The sequence below is a fragment of the Bos grunniens genome, chromosome 22 (assembly GCF_055505025.1).
Source record: "Bos grunniens cultivar Pamir isolate PY7600 chromosome 22, Bosgru_T2T1.0, whole genome shotgun sequence".
NCBI lineage: Eukaryota > Metazoa > Chordata > Mammalia > Artiodactyla > Bovidae > Bos > Bos grunniens.
Genome location: NC_141186.1, coordinates 59,754,658 through 59,772,001, shown reverse-complemented (window position 1 = coordinate 59,772,001; position 17,344 = coordinate 59,754,658). Strand labels below are relative to the sequence as shown.

The following is a 17,344-nucleotide window of genomic DNA, read 5'->3' as shown; positions in this document are numbered from 1 at the left end:
CTGAGCAGGCCTTCACCCGTGGAGGTGCTGCCGGCTGGGTGTTCCGACCCCCGGGACTGAATAGCCCTGCACCCTGCATCAATGCAGGATACCTCGTTGATCACCCGTTATCTTGTAAATAATCGGGTCTCTTTCGGACTTACACGAGTCTGAGCCGTTGATCGGCTTATTCTGTCCGCCCAGCCACGAGGTTTGAACGACCAAGAGAATCGTGTTTAATAGTGGAAAGCCGTGCACGCACACACACTCTGTGCTCTGTTTTTCCCTAATTTTCTGACTTGTTCTGCTGGTCTTGTTAGTTTTTCCAGATAAAGTTCGGAATCATTTCATCATTTTGCCTAAAAGCAAAACAAGCCAGGCCGCCTTCTGATGTGCCGGCCGCCGCGGCTCAGGACGCGCCACCCCCCCCACCCCCAGGACAGTCCCGTGGCTCACCTTCCCTTCCTCCCAGGTGAGCTGGGCCCAGGCATCCCGCCCACGCCTAGTTCCCCCTGGGTGGGGTCGGTCTGGGACCCTGGGGCCTGGAATGCTGGCTCCCTGCCCTGTTCCTGGCGGAGGGTCACCAGGAGTGGGGAGGAGGGTTTTGGGGACCGAGCTGGACTGTAAGAATTACAAGGAGGGGTTGGGTCCTTCCTCCCATAAATGGGAAGAAGGGGCCCCGCAGGAGGAAGGGCCCAGGCCGCCTGCCCCCCTGGGTGCAAACAGATGGAACAAAGGCCGGCCCACCCCCGGCGCCCGGCGCCGCCCGCAGAGTCATAAAGGCCCCGGCGCCCGGAGCAGCACGCCCGCCCTGCCTGGGAGCTCGGCGGCCACAGAATCGAAACTGTTTCCAGCACAATGACCCTGGGCTGTGGGAGACGTCGCTGGGGGTTGGGAACAGCGGTGTGGACAGGAGCCCTGGGCCTGGGCCTGCTGCTTGGGAGGCACTTGCTGGCCTGGGAGCTGGGCCTCCAGAGCCAGCACGAGCCGCCCCCCAACTGCGGGGGCCACCGTCCCCCTCAGCACCACGCCCCCACCGCCACCCTCCACCCAGCTCTGTCAGAGCCCCCTGCCCTGCAAAACCGTAGTCCTGGCAACAGGTCCCCCCCAGCAAGGAGCCTCATGTGTCTCGGGCCCACCCCCACGCCAAGAACCAACAGGGCCAGTTCCCGTGTGCGGGATCAGTGACCTGGTCTGGTTCATGGGTGTCTGAGAAGCTCCCGCCAGCAGCCCAGCATCTAGCCGGCTCTCGGCACCTTCCGCGGCCATGGCCCAGGCCCCTGCAGGGACTCCAGCGGCAGAAGGAAGGAGGGAGATGGGGGTCTGCTAGAGAAGCGCTGGGGACAGGGAGGCCTCTTCCAGGGGTCATCCTGGGCTGTGGATTCTGTGCTTGGGTCGGGAGTGGGCTCTGGTTCTGAGCTGCAAGCTCTGGACTGAGGCTTGGGGCCCACAGCAGGGCCCCGGGGGTTCTGGGCTCTGCTCTGACGCCCGGATTCTGAGGTCCGGGCTCAGGGCCTCAGGCTGAGTTCCCGCAGGTAGGTGCTAAGTTCTGGGTCGGGGGTCAGGCTCTGTGCCCTGTGCTTCGGGCAGCAGCTTAGTCTCCAGGCTCTAGGCGGTGGCCCTGGACTCTGGGTGGAGGGCCTGTTGACCAGAGGCCGGGCGGGGTCGCCATGCCGCTCACAGTCTGTAACGGCCTCTGCTTGGGAGCAGAGACTCTTGCTGGTCTTGTGGGCTGCGTAACCCCCAGACCACAGCAGGGCCAGGCGTATGTACATGCTCGATGCACTGTCCAAGTGAGACATCCTCTCCTGCAGTCGGGAGCCAGGGCGCAGGCCAGCAAGACCCCGGGAGGGGAGGCCGAGCCCTGTGGCCGGGAGGGGAGCTGCTGAGAGCCCGCCCCAACTACACAGCGGGCTGTTCCTGCTCCAGCGAGGGCGCGGGCGGAGGGCACAGCGGGGGCACAGCAGGGACAGGGGCAGCCTGGGTCAGGGCCCCAGGCAGGCACTCCCCTCCCTCTGTCCTGACTGGAGGGGTGGTCATCTGAGAGCCCCAGCAGGCACCCAAGCCTGCACCCTCCAGCCTGCAGTCTGGGCTGAGGCGGATAAGGGGGAGCCTCCTGGGCAGTGGACATGAGGGCCTGGGAGCAGATAGATGGCCGTCAGACACACGTCGCCAGGGACCCGGGGAGCAGAGACGGTGGGGGTCGGGGTCATGGATGGTGAGCAGAGAGACTTGAGGAGGAATGTGACCTCGGGGAGTCAGAGATCCTGCTGGCGAGAGGGAGCCTTGGTCGCAGATACCACGAGTCACAGCAGGGCTGTGGGGAGTGAAGAGGCGATGGGGCATCACTGTCACTTTATCAGAGACCAAGAGTGGGTTCGAGTCAGTGACCGCGACTACCCAGAGGTGTGTGATCTTCCGGGGATCGAGGCCCTGATGGTTAGAGACTGAGGTGTTGCCGGGGACCTGTGAGGTTGGCGGTCGCTGCCACTGATGATGGGAGATGACAGACACTGGTCATCGGGGACTTGGAAGGGAAGACTTGGCAGTCACCCGTGTTGAACGCGATGACTCTCACTGGGCAGTTGGAAGATTTGATGGCAAGGAGGCCCCTCCGCAACCAGGGGCAGTGGTCCTGAGGTCACTGGAGACAAGTGACCAAGGACATTGCTGAGAGACGCTGGTGCTGGGGTAGCGTGGGCCTACGGACGCTGATCACGTATGAGCAATCAGACCCGTCCCTGATTAGGAAAGTCCTGATCGGTGACGCTGGTGACCACACCCTGCATGACCCGGGACAGTAGTGACGGCAAGGTGGTGGTCGGGCTCAGGGGCGTTGGCAGCCCAGCTGGGGACACTGCCGGAGTGGGTGTGGCATGGGTGGTGAGAGGTGGTTAGGTGACGTGACCGGCAAGCGGGGCCTGCCGCTGGAGACACTGCTGAGCACAGTCAGTGACCGGACACAGCCCCGAGCAGAGGCCTCGATGAAACACCGGCAATCACGACTGGGCAATCGGCTGTTAGTAAGCGATGTCTACGGTCACAGGCTCTGGTGATCAGATGTGTCATTGATCAGGAGTGTCAGTCATGAGGACCGTCCCCAGTAACCAGAATCATTGATTAGAGAACAGCACTCAGTGACGTCAGTGGTCAAAGACACCGGTAAGCAGGTTTGCCGGTGGACATGGACACACGGACAGTGGTGAGCAGGGAGCTCAGACACAGGAGCTCAAGAGGATGGCAGGGGGAGCCACCCCCTGGGCTTTCCCTGAGCCCTGCTGAGCCCTTAGGAAAAGGGCCAGCATGTGGCTAAAGGGTGCAGAGCCCACAGCCTCCCTGAGCCTCCCCCACACGCACGGAGACCCCAGGACCCCCACCAGGCGGTGAGGAAGTTCAGGTGGCACAGTTCAGGGGAGGCACAGGAGCCCTTCCATCTGAATCCCAGGGCTGTAGGACCTGTTGGCTCTTAACAGTCTCCACACCCAGGTGGGACTCAGGAGCCCCGTGAGCCCATGAGGCAGGCCAGAGGCATTCACAAAAAGTATTTTATTATTCTTAACAGTATTCACTTTGAAGGAGTAGGAAGAGAGCATACAGTTTTTACAGACAATATATAAATGTTGTACATAATTAACAATAACTTAGTTCACTAATCCAAAATAAAACGAGCCAAATAAAACATAAAACCAGAAAATACTGCCGATTCTTCTTCTTATGCGGATACTAGTACAAAATAAGTTACTTCCGGCTGTGGTGCCCCCCTATTGCACTTGGCCTACATCAGCACAGTCCTCTTCCTGGGCCGGCCCCCGCCAGCCGCCGCGGCCGCGCACAGACTCTCCGCCCGGACACGGTTATGTACAGCTGTACCTTGGGAAGGGTCCAGACACCCACAGCGCAGCACAGCGGGGCCCCGGCAGCCCCACCTGCTGGGCAAGCCCCCCGAAGCCTGGAGCAGCCCCGGCCCCCGTCCGAAGACGGTGCCATCTGAGAGTCTCTCCAGCCACAGCCTTGGTTTGTAGGTTTTCTTTGTTCCACAGCAAGGGCTCTTGTGGCCACGTACAATTGACTGGACCCAAAGAGTTTAAAAATAAAACAACTCGTCAGCGAGTTAAGCTTATGCAGGTTTTCTCCTTTTGTTTTTTTATATGTTTCTCTTTTGCGTCGGTGTTGGAGAAGAGGGGGGTTCAGGGGCTAGCAGAAAAAAGACGTATGTACAGGGCGTCTCCGGCCGAGGCGGTGGCACCGGCTCGGGGCCGTGGAGGGCGCTCGGGCCAGGCTGGCTCCAGCCTCAGGACCAGAGAGCGATGTGGGAGACGTTTCCCCTCTCAAGAAAGCGCTTCCTTCCTGTGACCCAGCCCTGGCCTGGGAATCCACACAGGGCCGCCCCTGATTGTCTCTGCCCTCCGGGGCCTGCGCAGCCCCCCTGGAGAGGCTCAGCCCAGCTGGGTTCGGCGCTTGCAGAGGGGGCCCAGGTCCCCCCAGAGACCTGCCCCCAGAGCCGGGCAGGCGGGCTGGCCACGTGGCACCTGGCCCCAAGAACCAAGTCTCCCCATCCTCGTGAGAAACCTGAGCCAAATAAATTCCTCCGCCTGCTCCCCTGCCTTCTCCGCAGCCCCCGAGTGTCCCTCGCCCACTCGCGTCTCTTCAGAGTTGTCCTTTACGCTTACAGTCCTCGGCGGAAACCCCGCGTGGGTGCAGCCAGGCTTGCCCGGGAGCGGCTTCACAGTGGTGGCCAGGGCGCCCACAGGTGAGGCCGCGCGTGTCCAGCTGGGCGGGCCGGGGCCGCGGTCTCGGGGCGGGCCGGCCAGCTGGGCACTGGGTCCCCCGCGCCCTGGGAGCGCCGTCCCTGGCGTCCTTCTGTCGGTCCGTGGGGCGGTCCCTAGCCCATGGCGGTCACCATGCTGGATGGGTGGGGGTGGCCGAAGGAGAGGCTGGAGGGGGGGTGGATGGGCGTCGGGGTGGGCAGGATGTGACCGGAGTGGCTGAAGGGCGGCAGGTGGCCCACAGGCGCCATGTGCCCCGCCAGGGCGGCGGCGCTGAACGGGGAGGCCTTGTCCTGCACACACCTGGACAGCTCCTCGAAGCACTCGGACCCCTTCTTGCTCTTCTTGGACTTGCTGGACATCTTCCGGTTCCGGGTCTGGATGCCTTCCTTCTTCATGGTCAGCGGCCTGTTCACCTGGGGGCCCACGCAGAGCTTTCAGAGGCTGGAGCTCCCCTCCCGGCCAGACCACGCCCCCAGCCTGGCCAGGGGGGCCCCTCCCGAAGGCCCATTGGCCTCCAGGGCCTTCCCGCCCTCCCTGCCAAGAGAAGCGCCTGTAGGGCGCTGCCCCCCTCCCCACCCTGCAGAAGCCCACCCACTGCAGGCTTTGCTTCTGAGCAGAGATGCCCGACCAGGGGGGCGTCCTCCAGCCAGCTCGCCCCCCTCGTGGGAAGCCCTTCTGGCGCTCGCTTCCCAAGCCAAGCCACGCCGGGGACGGCGGCCCAGGCGGGTCCCCAGGGTACCCGGGGCGGGGCGGGCGGCTCACGTTGTGCAGCTTGTAGTAGAGGCCGCAGGCGTTGCACACGGGGTCCCCGTTGGCGTTCCGGCGCCACAGCGTGGTGGTCGTCGTCTGACAGTTTGCGCAACAGGTGCCTGCTCTCCTGGCAGCCGACTGGGGGCGGGGCGGGGCAGGGTCGGCAAGCTGGGCTCCCACGGCCCCCACGACCTCCCTCCTGACCCTCACACCACCCTGGCTCCCTTCCCCAACCCACTGAGCCCAGGAGCGCAAATCGCCCAGGAGTCTCCGCATCTCAGAATCAGAAACCTAAACCATCACAGAACTTCAGACTAAAGCGCTCTCAGAACCGAAGGGGCTGCGAGAGCTGCAAGGGGAAAGCAGCCACCTCCCCCAGCCCTCTGAACATGAATGCCACACACGGAACCGAGGCTCGGAGAGGGAGCCCCTGGGCGCCTCAAGCTGGGGCTGCAATTCCCACAAAATCCACAGTCCTGGGCATGTCCAAGCCCCAGGGCCAGAAGACGGGGCCCCTCAGCTGCCCAGGGCAGGGAGGAGAAACGCTCAGGAGTCACGCTGCACACCGCCCAGCGCAGTAGCCACTGGCCACATGGCCATTTAAATTCAATTGAACTACAGTTTAAGCAAGTTAGAAATACAGTTTCTTCAGTCGCAGCGGCCACATTTGAGGGGATCCCTAATCACAGCACAGCTGGAGGCTACCACAATGGATGGTGCACACCCAGAAGGCATCCATCAGTCACAACCTACTGGACAACGCCGATCTACCTGTCCAGTTACCTGTCCCCCAGTCCCCAGGGTCCCGACTGCCCCCAGCCCCTCAAGGAGTACAGGCCTGACCTGGAGCACCGGACTCCTGGAGAAGGCAGCAGCAGGCGCCCCAGAGGCGGGGTGAGAGGAGCTTCACCCCAGAAAGCAGACACCCTCTCCAGCCCTACAGCAGCAGCACATCCCAGGGAACGGTGGGCGGCGGGCTGGGGGCGGGGAACCCAGGCCAGCAGGGGCAGGCGTGACCCCTGGCCCCAGCCTGGTCCAGAGGGGCCAGCCTGCAGCCCCGGGCGGGGAGGGGTGAGGGTGAGTAAGCAGCCGGAGCTGGAATTCTGACTCAGGGGCTGGCCTCGTATCCTCCGCCTGCCCGGGCCCTCACCCCGCCCTTGCTCCAGGAAAAAAAACCAGGGGCCCCCGAATCGGCAAGCGATTTAAGCCTCCCTCGTAAATCACTTCGCCCTGAAAAAATATATTTATTATTCTTAACATTTTACGCATTATTTGCAGAGTGGAGGGTATTAGAAATTTCAAAACAGCCCAGCGAGAGGCAGGACTGAGCCGAGGAGAGAGACTGAAAACTCGCGGAGTCCGGAAACAGATACGCGAAGTTTCCTTATCTTTGGGCTGCAGATGTCCGGATAGGAAACTCCGGCAGGAGATCCGAAAGGGCATTTTTTTTAAATCACTCAAATGAAAATACACAGTATAGGTGACTCCATGGAAAAATAATAAAGGGCAGGTTTTTTTTTGGTGGTTGGTGTGTGTGTTTTATTTAAATAAGCACGAGGAGACTGTGTGTTGGGAAGCCAGGGAGAGCAGCCCCGGGCTACAGGGAACATGACTTCACGGCCCTATTTTTAAAAGTTTAACAGAGGCCAGGGGATGGGACCTGGGCCCCTGGATGCTCTGCTCCAGTGGTGGTGTTGGGGGGGAATCCCTGAACATACCAGGTGGGCTGCCCAGGGGAAACCTGGCCTGGAAAGAATCTAGCCTAAAAAGCCTGGCTGCCCCAACTGCCAAGCAAGTGATTCTCATGATAAAAGATTTCCAGCAGCTGCATTTGAAGGCTTGTTTTTTTGTGTGTAATTAACTGCGGCTCGGCCCAGGTCGACGCTCCGGCCCGGGTGCTCCCCCACCCCCAGGCCCCCCGCTGCTCCTACCAGCCTCCGCTTGGGCTTGATGAGCGGCCGGTTCTGCCCGTTCATCTTGTGGTAGAGGCCGCAGGCGTTGCACAGGTAGTGCCCGGTGCCGTCCCGCCGCCACAGAGGGGTGGCTGTGGCCCCGCAGTTGACGCACTCCCGGCCTTCTGCAAGGGGACGGGGGACACAGGGTCACACGGGCCAGGCTGCTGCAGGGGCCTGCGGACTCTTAGTTCCAGCTGGGCTGGAGAGGGACCAGGAGGTGGGATTCAGAGGGCAGCTTATGGTGGGGAGGGGAGCAGGCCCCCGGGTTCCGCTCAGAGCACCAGCTCGAGCCGGGCCGGAGGCTGGGCCCCCTCGAGTCCCTCTCCTCTCCGCCCTGTCCTCTCTCCCCAGCTGCGCCTGCCTCTCCTGGGTCCCTGTACCGGGCCCTCAGATTCTGCTCTCCGTCCCCCGTCCTCGGTCACTTCCGTCTCTCTCCCCAGCCTCCCGTGCCTTCCGCCAAGGCCCTGGACTGGGATGGAAGTTGCTGCTGTTTCAAACGAAGTAGAAGTAAATACTCAGCCCTTTCGTTTTTAGGCCGAGCGGGCTGAGTGACCTTGCGGGGAGGCTCTTGGTGGTGCTAGTTTGTTTTGTTGTGAGAAGACCATCTGGAATTCGAATAGAACGTAAAACCAACTTGAGAGAAAGGACAATTTAAAAGACCAGCGAGCTGGTCAGACAGGGCCCCCCAGCGTAAGACCCAAGTGGGCACGGGCAGCAGCGTGAGCTGACCCTGCACGTTTCTCCCCACGTCCTTTAAATTGGCAGCCACACAGGCAGGAGCGTGCGGCTGCTGGACTCCGGAGCGAACGTGCTGAAAGTGCTCTCGAAGGGGCTGAAAGGAGGTAAGGACGGCGGGAGCCCCACAGCAGCCTCCGCGTCTGCTCCCTAGCCGGCTCCAGCCAGTCCCGGCAGCCCCGGGCAGAGGCAGCCCCTGACCCCCGAGCAGGGAGGGAGAGGGAAGGACACGCCAGGGGGCAGGGAGCGAGCTGGTCCCGGGAATTTGGCCTCGGGGGAACTCTCCCAGGGAGATTGGGAGCCATGAGATCCCTGATCGAGTTGCAGATCTAGATTCCTTAAGGGTCTAGAGCCCTGAGGAGGGCAGAGGGCCCCCAGCGCAGCACCGATGTTCAGGGACACACGGACACACGTCCGAGCCGCCAGGCCGCGCTCCCTACACCCGGCGTTCTCTCTCACACAGTCGTGAGAACCTTCGCTTCAGGCTCAGGGAAGGGACAGGGGACCCCTGGGTGGGCAGTGGCCCACCTTGGAGGGGAGGGTAAGGAATGGGAACAGGAAGCAAACTCTGGGGCCACCAGGAGCACCTAAGAATGTCTGCAGGCACCTTCTCCCCCATTCTGGGGACTCAAAGATCGGTCGGGGGCCATCAGCCACCCCCGGATCAGAGAGACCTGGGCCGCCCCCTCGCCCAGGTCTCAGCCCCCTCCCACCGAAGTGCAAGCCCTCCCCACTCCCCGGAGGCCCTGGGCCCTCGCCTCACCTGAGCAGGAGCGGGCCTTGCTCCGCTGCTTCGGGGTGAAGCTGGAGGCCGGGCCACCCAGGAAGCCTCCGGGGTGGAAGAGCCCACTGCTGTAGTCGTGGGCGGCAGCTGGCACGTAGGAGGGGTAGGTGGGGATGGGGTGGTGAGTGGCAGGCTGGGTGCCCATGGCGGCCAGGCTCGGGCGCAGGGGGCTGCCGCCTTCCATCTTCATGCTCTCGCCCAGCGGCACCTGGTACTTGATGCCATCCTTGTCGTCCCCCCTGGGGGCGGCACTCCCCCCTGCCGAGGAGGAGGCCGGCGAGGTGGCCCCGGTGGTGCTGGGGTCCGGAGACACTTCCTTGGGGGGCGTGGGCGGGAAGCCGAAGAGGTGGGTGCCCGAGTGGGCTGCGGTGGGGGTCAGGGAGGCCACTGAGCCGCTGCCGCCCCCGCCCCCAGCCCCCGCCCCCGGGTACACGGACAGGGGCCCTCCGGGGCCTCCGGCGGCCGAGGGGTGCAGGGGCGTCTTGGAGAAGGGGCTCACGGTCCAGGGGTTGTGGTGGTGCGCAGCGGCCGCGGAGAGGGCTGCCTTGCCCCCGTCCAGCCAGGGCAGCCCCGGGCTGTGCAGCAAGTGCGGCCGGCACATCTGGCCTCCGGTCAGGCGGGCTGCGGGGGAGGGGGAAGGGGGCGTCAGGGTGCGCTGGGGGAGCCAGGACGCCCCACGGCCGCGACCCCTACCCAAAGACAACTGGAAACATAACACCCCAACCGACAATTCACCAGGAACGTCAGTCCCCAGCTGAAGGACAAGTGGCAGAGAAGGAGCCCCTGGACGAGCCGGGAGGGCCCCCCTACCCCGCAGGTCAGCTGGAAACAGGCAGAAGCCCCAGGGGTCCCAGAACCTCAAGAGGCCGCTGCCCCCTCCTTTCCCGCCCCGATTTCTCAGCGGCCCCGGTTGCTGCGGACCCCACATCCGGGAAGCAGGCAGCGGGCCTCCCCGCGTCCAGCGCCGGGCGCTCGGAGTCCGGGTCCTGGTCACCCTCGGGCCCGGGGCTCACCGTGCGCCGGGCTGTAGGAGACGCGCGCGCGCGCGTGGGCCGGGTTGGCGTAGTAGGGGTTGCCCTGCGAGTCGAGGTGGTTGAAGAAGACGTCCACCTCGTCGGGCGGCAGCAGCTGCGCCGGCTCCATGTAGTTGTGCGGCAGGCCCGGGTGGTGCGAGTCGGGGTGCTGCGCGTTCAGCACGGCGGGGTGCGCCATCCAGCGCGGCTGCTCGGGAGCCACCTCCATGGCTGGCGGCGGAGGCGCGGGGTCTGCGCGGAGGCGGTGGCGGCGCCCCTGCACGACGGAGGGGGCGTGAGGGGGGCCGTGAGGGGCGCCGCCGCGGCCGGACACCCCCAAGCCCCACCGTGAGGCGTCCCGCGCGCCGCTGCGCCCCAGCCGAGTTCAGCCGCGGACCAGTCCCGGGTGGGAGGAAAGCCCAGAGCTCAAAACGAAAGGAGGGGCGCGGGGGGCCGGCTCAGCCACGCACGCTCACACCGTGACTCGGGTACCCAGAGCCACACACTTCTGAGCACGGGGTCACACGCGGGGACAAAACCCCGGCACCAGTGACCCCAACGCACGTACAGAGCCGCACTTTAGTCATCCCCTATCTCGCCCCGCACCATGCCGCCCCGCACCATCCCTGTGCACAAACGCATAAACAGACTAAAAAGTTAAAGCGCGGCGCCCGGGGGGGCCCCCGCGGGGCGCACGATGCTGGCGACACTCATAGAACTACTCTTGGCGCTGACCTCTCCCCCCCAGACACACACACACACACGCACGCAGCCCCACGGGCCAAGCGCCAGCCCCCCGCGCGCTCCCCGGCGACACAAGCCGAACTTCTCACCGCGGCTCCGCACAGCGGCCACCCGCGGCGCGGCCCCCGCAATGACCTCTCGGAGCCCGGCGCGCCCCAGGACCCCCCCGCCCGCTCTCGCAGCCCGAACTTACAGACGCAGCGGCGCGGGAGGGGCGCGGCCTCGGCGCGGGCGGCGCGGGCTCGGGGACGGCGCGTCCGGAGGGCCGGAGGGTCTCACGGGGTGCGAGCAGGGGGCAGCGCGCGCCTCGGCCTCGGGCCCGCCCGGCTCCGGCCGCTCCGCATCGTCCGGCCGAGCTGGCGCCAGCTCGCGGCTCCGGCACAGACATGAAGCGGGGGCCGCGCGCGCCTAAGAAGCGCGCGCCAGCCAATCAGCGCCGCGCGCCGCCCAGCCTCCGCCCCCCATTGGCCGGCCCGCGGCTCCCGGGCCGCGGACTCCGGACGCGCCCGCGGGCCGCCCCCAGCGCCCGCCCGCCCCCTCCCGGCGGCCCCTGCTGCCGACGCCCCCAGCCCCAGGACCCGCGCCCCGCGGCGAGCTGCTGCTCCCCTTTCTCCGGGCCCTCGTGGTCCCCCTACCCTCCGGGCCCTGCTCCCAGTAACTAACCTCCAACCCGGCCCCCTCCCCAGAAGCCTGGGCCGCGCACCCTTTGGGCGTTCGGTGTCCTCTCCCGGGGACCCCAGTCCGTCCACTCTCTCGGACCCCGCCTCCTTTACCACTGAACGTGGCCACGGTGGTCCACCTACCTCCCCAGGCCGTTCCGTCCCCCAAGGGGGACTCTGGCCAGACCGGGGGCCAGGGGTTCGGAGGACAGCTGCGGGTCAGGAGCAGCGAGGGGCAGGAACTCCAGGGCCTCCCGCGGGCACCTGGGCCTCGGGCGAGAGGCCGCTTAGGACCGCTGGACGCGGTGGAGGTGGCCTGGCTGGGGCTCCGGGGAGGGGGGAGGGGGCGCCCCCTTCCCGGGCGTGGCCTTTGCAGACCGACGGGCCGAACTGCCTGGGGCGAGGCCGTGCAGACCCGGACTGGCGCCGGCGCCGGCTCGAAGGAGACGCCTCGGGGCGGGAGGAGGCATTTTCTTCCTGGGGGGTGGATTGGGGGGGAGGTCCCTAAGGCGTCCCCCGGGCAGAAGGAGACGGTGGTCTGAGAACTGAGACCTCAGCCACCTGGAACTGCTCTCCACAAACGTCCAGTCCGGAGATGCAGCTTCGGGTGAACCCGGCCCCGAGCGCCGCTGTCTTTGCTCACTCCCATTGTACAGACAGGAGACCGAGGCGCCTAGGGAGTGGGTCGGGAAAAGGAAATTGGGGAGAGGGCCTGGAACAGGTGCGGGGGTAACGGGGAGTCACCGACGTCCTCAGCCCCTCTCCCCTCGCTGGGCCCACGGCCCTTGGGGGTAGAAGCCCTGAGGGATGCTAGGTGGGCCCGCGGCAGGGGGGAGGGCCGGGGTCCCGGCCACCCCCGGGAGGCGGGGGGAGGGGCGGCGGGATTGACAGTCGGTAATTGGGTAACTGGAGGCCGCTTCTCCGGCCCGGCAGCCCCGCCACCGCGACGCCGGGCCCCTGACGTCACCCGATTCGCCAGGAAATGAACTTTTTAATAATCTGAGGAGGGAGGAAAGCCCTCGGTCCCCTCGGCTCGGGGGGCACCAGGCCAGGCCGGGCTCCGCCAGCATGCCCCCGTCACCCCCTCCAAGGCCAGCTCTGGCAGCGCCACGGGAGCCTTCCCCTGCCTCGGCGTCCCGCCGGCCCTTTCTGTCCGAGGCCCTGGCGCAGGTAAAGGAGAGGGGGGGACAGTGGTGCAGAGGCCTGGGCCGAGGGAACCCGAGCGTCTCTGGCCCTTGGGAACCCGTCTGCCCTGGCCGCTGGCCGCGCCTCCCGCTCCGGGGCGCGCGGGGCCCTGGCTTCTCGGAACTCCGCTCCGCGGGAGAGGAGGCCGGCGCTCGCCGGGTAAGACGCACCGGAGCCGGGAGCGAGAGCTCGAGGCCCTGAGCGCCGAGCCTCGGCTGCCGGCCCAGGCAGGTGAGTGGCCTCGGCGCCTCCCGGCTCGCGCGCCCGAAACGCGCGCGGCCTGGCCCGGACCCGCGGTCTCTCCGTACGTCTGTTTCTGCTCCCTGCCTGTAGCTTACGACTCATCAACGCGTAAAACGCGATCGCAACGAAACCTCCAGCCTGTCTTGCCGCCTCAGAGCCCAGCAGGGGCTTCTCAAAGACAACGCGGCACCGGGGACAATCCCCGGTGTCCGGCAAGGCCGCCCCATGGAGTTCAAAGTCGGGGATGGAGCGCGGGAGGCCCCGGACTCGCAGGCCGGCCGCCAGGCGGTGAACGCCAGAGCCGAGCGGAAGCTTACCGCCGACCGCGATCCCAGCGTCGGTTCGCGGGGAGACGGTCGTTCCGAGCTTTCAGGAGAGCAGGTAATCGCGTTTTTCCCCTCAAAGCGCGGTTCAAATGATCTCCGGGGCTGGATGGGTCTGCAGTTTCATAACCGCGAGCTAGGCTGCAAGCTCCTCCGGGGCAGCCTGAAGCCCCTCCGGGGCAGCGTCCCGGCCGCCGCAGGGATGGAGTGACCTGCCCGGTGGGTCGCTGCTCGAGCCGCAGCCCCGCGCTGCCCGCCGGCCCGGCGCAGCTCGAAGCCCGAACGGGGGGATTTAATTACTCCGCTCGGCGGCTCAGAAAATCGCCGGGAAGAGGAGCTTAGCAGCGCAGTTAAGCAATGCTCGAGCGGGGGGCCTCCGGAGAGCCGCACCAGCCCCCCTTCCCGCAATCCCGGCCTAGAAGAAAAAAGGGAAAGAGGGACCCTGCCCCGTCTCCCGGGAACGTGGGGTCGCCTTCCCAGAGAAGGCAGGCGGGCAGGCGGCCTGCTCGGCCGCGGCCTCCACGGTAACTGAGCTCCTGCGTTGGACCCGGGACTGCTGCCTTCTCCCGCAGGAACGAACCCGCAGGGAGAGGAAAGCAGGGAGCCAGGCAGCTCGGCCCCCAGCCGGCCAGTAATGGGGGGTCCCTCGTGTGTCGGCTGGACAGACCGATGGATGCTAACCAGGGGCCTCCCCGACTGAGCAGTCAGACCATGGGATCCCTGCTGAGGGAACAAACCTCCAGGGAGGCTGAAGGCAGCTCCCAGCTCCTAGGATGGGCTGGGCTGGGGTGGGGATCCGGGGCTGCAGAGAGCGGATTTATGTCAACTTAGGGCCTTGGACTTTGGGGGTCTCCAGACACCCACTTTGGAGGCACGTGTTCCTTTTTTTCTTCTCTTTTTCTTTCTCTCTCTCTCTTTTTTTTTTTTGGTTCACTCGCAAGGATTGTTGCGAATGCGGGTCGCTGCCCTTTGGTCTCACTGAAGCCGTTCCTTTCCTTACATGGGAACAAGATTTTACAAAGGACTGGGGAAGGGCAGCAGCGAAAACTGAGTTTTCTAACGACCTTTTCCAAATGACTGGAGACTTTCCGGTGGAGTGTGGCTCAGCGGTGTCTGGGTGCTTTCGCAGGGAGCTGGGAGTGCAGACATCCAGAGCCTCAGCCCCGCGCCCAGCTGCCCAGGGCTCCCCCATCCTGGGCAAGCCTCCTCCCCGCCCTTTGTTTCAACTTCGCTCCCCTCGGGCACTGTAAGTTCGCCCTCTCTTTGTAACCTCTCTCCTCACCTTTCCCCGTGGGCATCTAATTGGCCAGCAGTGCAGGGCGCTCAAAGAAATCCATTTGCTTAGCGGCTGCCTTCCATAGAGATATTTAATTTGCCACCCAGTAGCCCCCCAGCTCCACTCCTGCAGTGTGACTTGAGGGGTCCTGAGGAGTAGGGGACTGCTCTGGCCAGAGGGGTTCAGAAGTCTCTAAGGCAAGGCCTGAGATCGGGCCTCAGCCATCCTCCAGAGGGGCACCCCCGTGCGTGCGGAGCCCCTGCTCTTTGAAGCTCACTCCCAGCCCCGTAAACTCCGACTCTCCCTCTCCTCCTGCCTCCTGCTGCTTCTCTCACTCCCTGCGTGTTCTGGGCCTTTTTGAATCGTAAACACCAGGGCCCAACATTCTACGTGTGTCTGCACCCTGGGCCCAGGCTCCCTGGAGATCTTGGGAGGTTCTACCCGCCACCTCCAAGCCCGACAGCGTGGAGCCCTGCTGAGACCTGCAGACAGTCGAGCGTGGTGCCCCCTCCTCCGCGAACGGCCACGGTTTGCTCTGAGGCCTGGCGGCCCTGCAGCCCGGCGATAGGACAACGGGTAAATCCGTTTCGTTAGATGCAATTTGTCTGCAATTTGTCAACCCGGCTGGGAAACGCGCCCCAGACGCCCAGGCCGCCGCTGGCCCTTCCTGCTTCTTGGATCCTGCCTACTCATGAACGAATCCCAGCGCGAAGAGCCTGCATAGACCAGAGCTCACGGCCAGATGTCCCCGACCCCCAGAGACCTGGCTTTTTCCAAAACAACGAATTTCCTTCCGTGTTTTCCGGGAAAGGAGCGGCTGCAGCATCCGGGGGCCCTGAATGCCAGACCTTTCCCCTCGCGGTTGGGGCAACCTGGAGTTCAAGCCTGACCTCTGCGGAACGATTCTAAATGCCCTGGGTGTAGACAAACCCAGACCCCCGCCGTCTATGCTTCCCGCCTTCCCGGAGGCAGATCCCCGAGCCGGCGGTGGCCCCATTCTTATTGAAATTCCACTAAAAGGATTCCGACTCCGGCATGGGACAGGGGGGAGACTTCCAGACCCCAGGTTCTCCCCACCCGCACCCCAGCCACACAAGATAAAGGGCCGCGGGGCGCGGCGCGCGGGGGCGCACGCAAGAGCGCGCCGGGTTAAGCCGCGCAAAGCCGGCGCACGGGGCCAGCCGGCAGGTGCAGCCCGCGACCGGCTGCCCGGCTCGGGCGCATCGCCGCCGCGGCCTGGAGGTGGGGGGCGGCCAACACAAAGGGCCCGGCCCCGGGGCTGGGGCGGGAGGGTGTGCTCTGCGTCTCCCGGAGCAACCGGGAACCCGGGGCCTACGGCTCCGTCCGAGAAATGGGAAGGCTCCCGCCCGAGTCGGGCCTGCTGGCCACAACTCCCCAAGCGCGCTCTCCGGTTTGGGCCCCTATGACCTGGGGTTCCAGGCACTCGGATTCTTAGAGCGAGCCCCGAAGCTCACATGTTGGGGGCACCAGGCCAGGCGGACCGCTCGACTAGGATGCCAGGTGGGCCGAGCCTGGGGGCTGGCAGGGCCCTGGCCAGGCGAAGGGTCGACTTACCAAGCGAGATGCGGTGGGCGGCGCCCCCGGGTGGCCGGGGCCGGGGCGGAGCAGGGCGACCAGGGAGCCGCGGGCAGGCCGCGTTACCAGCGGGGCCCGAGCGGCGCGGAGAGCGGCCTCATGGTGTGCGGCGGGAGGCTTTTGTTTGCGGGGTGGATGACGGGGCGACGGCAGCCAGGAGGAGACGTGAGCGGTGAGCCCGGGCGGCGCTGGCCCTCCCTGCCCCCCGCCGCCGCGGTCTGCTTTTATTTCGACATCACTTTGGTGGGCGGGCGGGTGGAGGCGGGAGCGCCGCGGAGGGGCAGGAGGGTGCCCGGGGCTCGCGCCCAGCCTCCCTGGTCCAGCCACTGGCGGCTGGTGGGCGGTGGGCACTCAGGGCGCCTCTCCCTACTTGCCTCCACTCCAGCCCACTCCCGCCCTGGCAGGGGCGCATACGCTGGGATGCACCCAGAAAGGCCGGCGGTCTGTCTTCGGAGACTCTCCCCTGGGACCTCCAGAGACATGGGCACACGCGCTCACACACGCACGCGAACAGATCCCTGCTCCTCCTCCTCCAACCCACCTCCAGTCACACGGCCGCACGTACATCCGAGCACACACATTAGCACACTCGGCGTGGATGGACATCCTCAGGCAGGAGGTCTGGGTCACACCTACGTGCACACACGCAAATGTAGCTTGACACCCACCTGGCATTCACACGACTGCCTCACTCCCAGGCTGATCAGGCTGGGTGTAAACAAAGCCCTCAGCCTGGCCCACCTATAGCCCACCCCAGCTCCAGAGCAGCCAGGGGATTTCAGAAGTGGAGTTTGAGGCACCGCCTGGCCTTTCCCAGGAGAGCCCTGGAGTGAGCGAGCCGTGGGGGCAGAGAGCTGTTCTTGGAAGGCTGGGTGGAGGAGCGGGGAGTCTTCACCCAAGAAACTCCTGAGGTTGGGAGCTAGGAAGGCCAGTTCTTGAACTTCCAAAGTTCCTACCAGGAGATTCAGCACGGTGGCTGGAGTCCCATCCCAGGTGCCCAGGGAGAGTGAAAGTGCCCTTTGGGACCTTTGGCCCAAAGACAAAGTACTTTGCCTCCAGAAGACTGGGAAGTGCTTGCCCAGGTGCCCGGAGAGGAGGTGCGTCCCAGCTGCCAGGCCAGCGGGCGTCCGCTGTGTGGGGGGCTTTCTTGGAAGCTGGTGGTGACTGCGCTGCCTGTGCGAGTCCTCTGGGCTGAGTGCCCGTGTGTGTCTGTGGCCATTTGTGAGCACACTGGAAGGGAAGTCTGCAAAGCTGAGGCTATGAATCTGTCTGCTTCCTCTTGTGGGTCCTGGATGCTTTGTGTACTTGGTCTCTGTTCTGTGGGTCCCTGCGA

At 65.2% G+C, this 17,344-nt stretch overlaps 1 protein-coding gene across 4 annotated transcripts; it reads right to left on the bottom strand.

Moving 5' to 3' along the window:
- Positions 1–3,510: 3,510 nt before the first annotated feature.
- On the bottom strand, positions 3,511–16,173 carry GATA2 (GATA binding protein 2). 4 transcript variants are annotated; one of them, XM_086368827.1, is made up of 6 exons: positions 15,991–16,173; positions 9,986–10,262; positions 8,952–9,593; positions 7,430–7,575; positions 5,511–5,636; positions 3,511–5,161 (listed from the first exon to the last, which is right to left on the bottom strand). In XM_086368827.1, exons 2-6 carry the CDS (start codon positions 10,212–10,214, stop codon positions 4,862–4,864), a joined length of 1,443 nt encoding a protein of 480 aa, XP_086224953.1. In that variant the 5' UTR covers positions 10,215–10,262; positions 15,991–16,173; the 3' UTR covers positions 3,511–4,861. The 4 variants fall into 4 exon arrangements, with proteins under 4 accessions (XP_086224953.1, XP_086224952.1, XP_086224950.1 ...); XM_086368826.1 differs by lacking the exon at positions 15,991–16,173 and adding an exon at positions 13,134–13,587; XM_086368824.1 differs by lacking the exon at positions 15,991–16,173 and adding an exon at positions 11,533–11,686.
- Between the last annotated feature and the right edge of the window lie 1,171 nt (positions 16,174–17,344).

Excerpts from the sequence above, each read along its gene's own strand:
- GATA2 (XM_086368827.1), bottom strand. The coding sequence starts at position 10,214 with ATGGAGGTGGCTCCCGAGCAGCCGCGCTGGATGGCGCACCCCGCCGTG. Across the intron at positions 7,576-8,951 it reads CAAGGCCCGCTCCTGCTCAG|AAGGCCGGGAGTGCGTCAAC; the intron begins GTGAGGCGAGGG and ends GTCCCCTTGCAG. Across the intron at positions 5,637-7,429 it reads TCAAGCCCAAGCGGAGGCTG|TCGGCTGCCAGGAGAGCAGG; the intron begins GTAGGAGCAGCG and ends CCCCGCCCCCAG.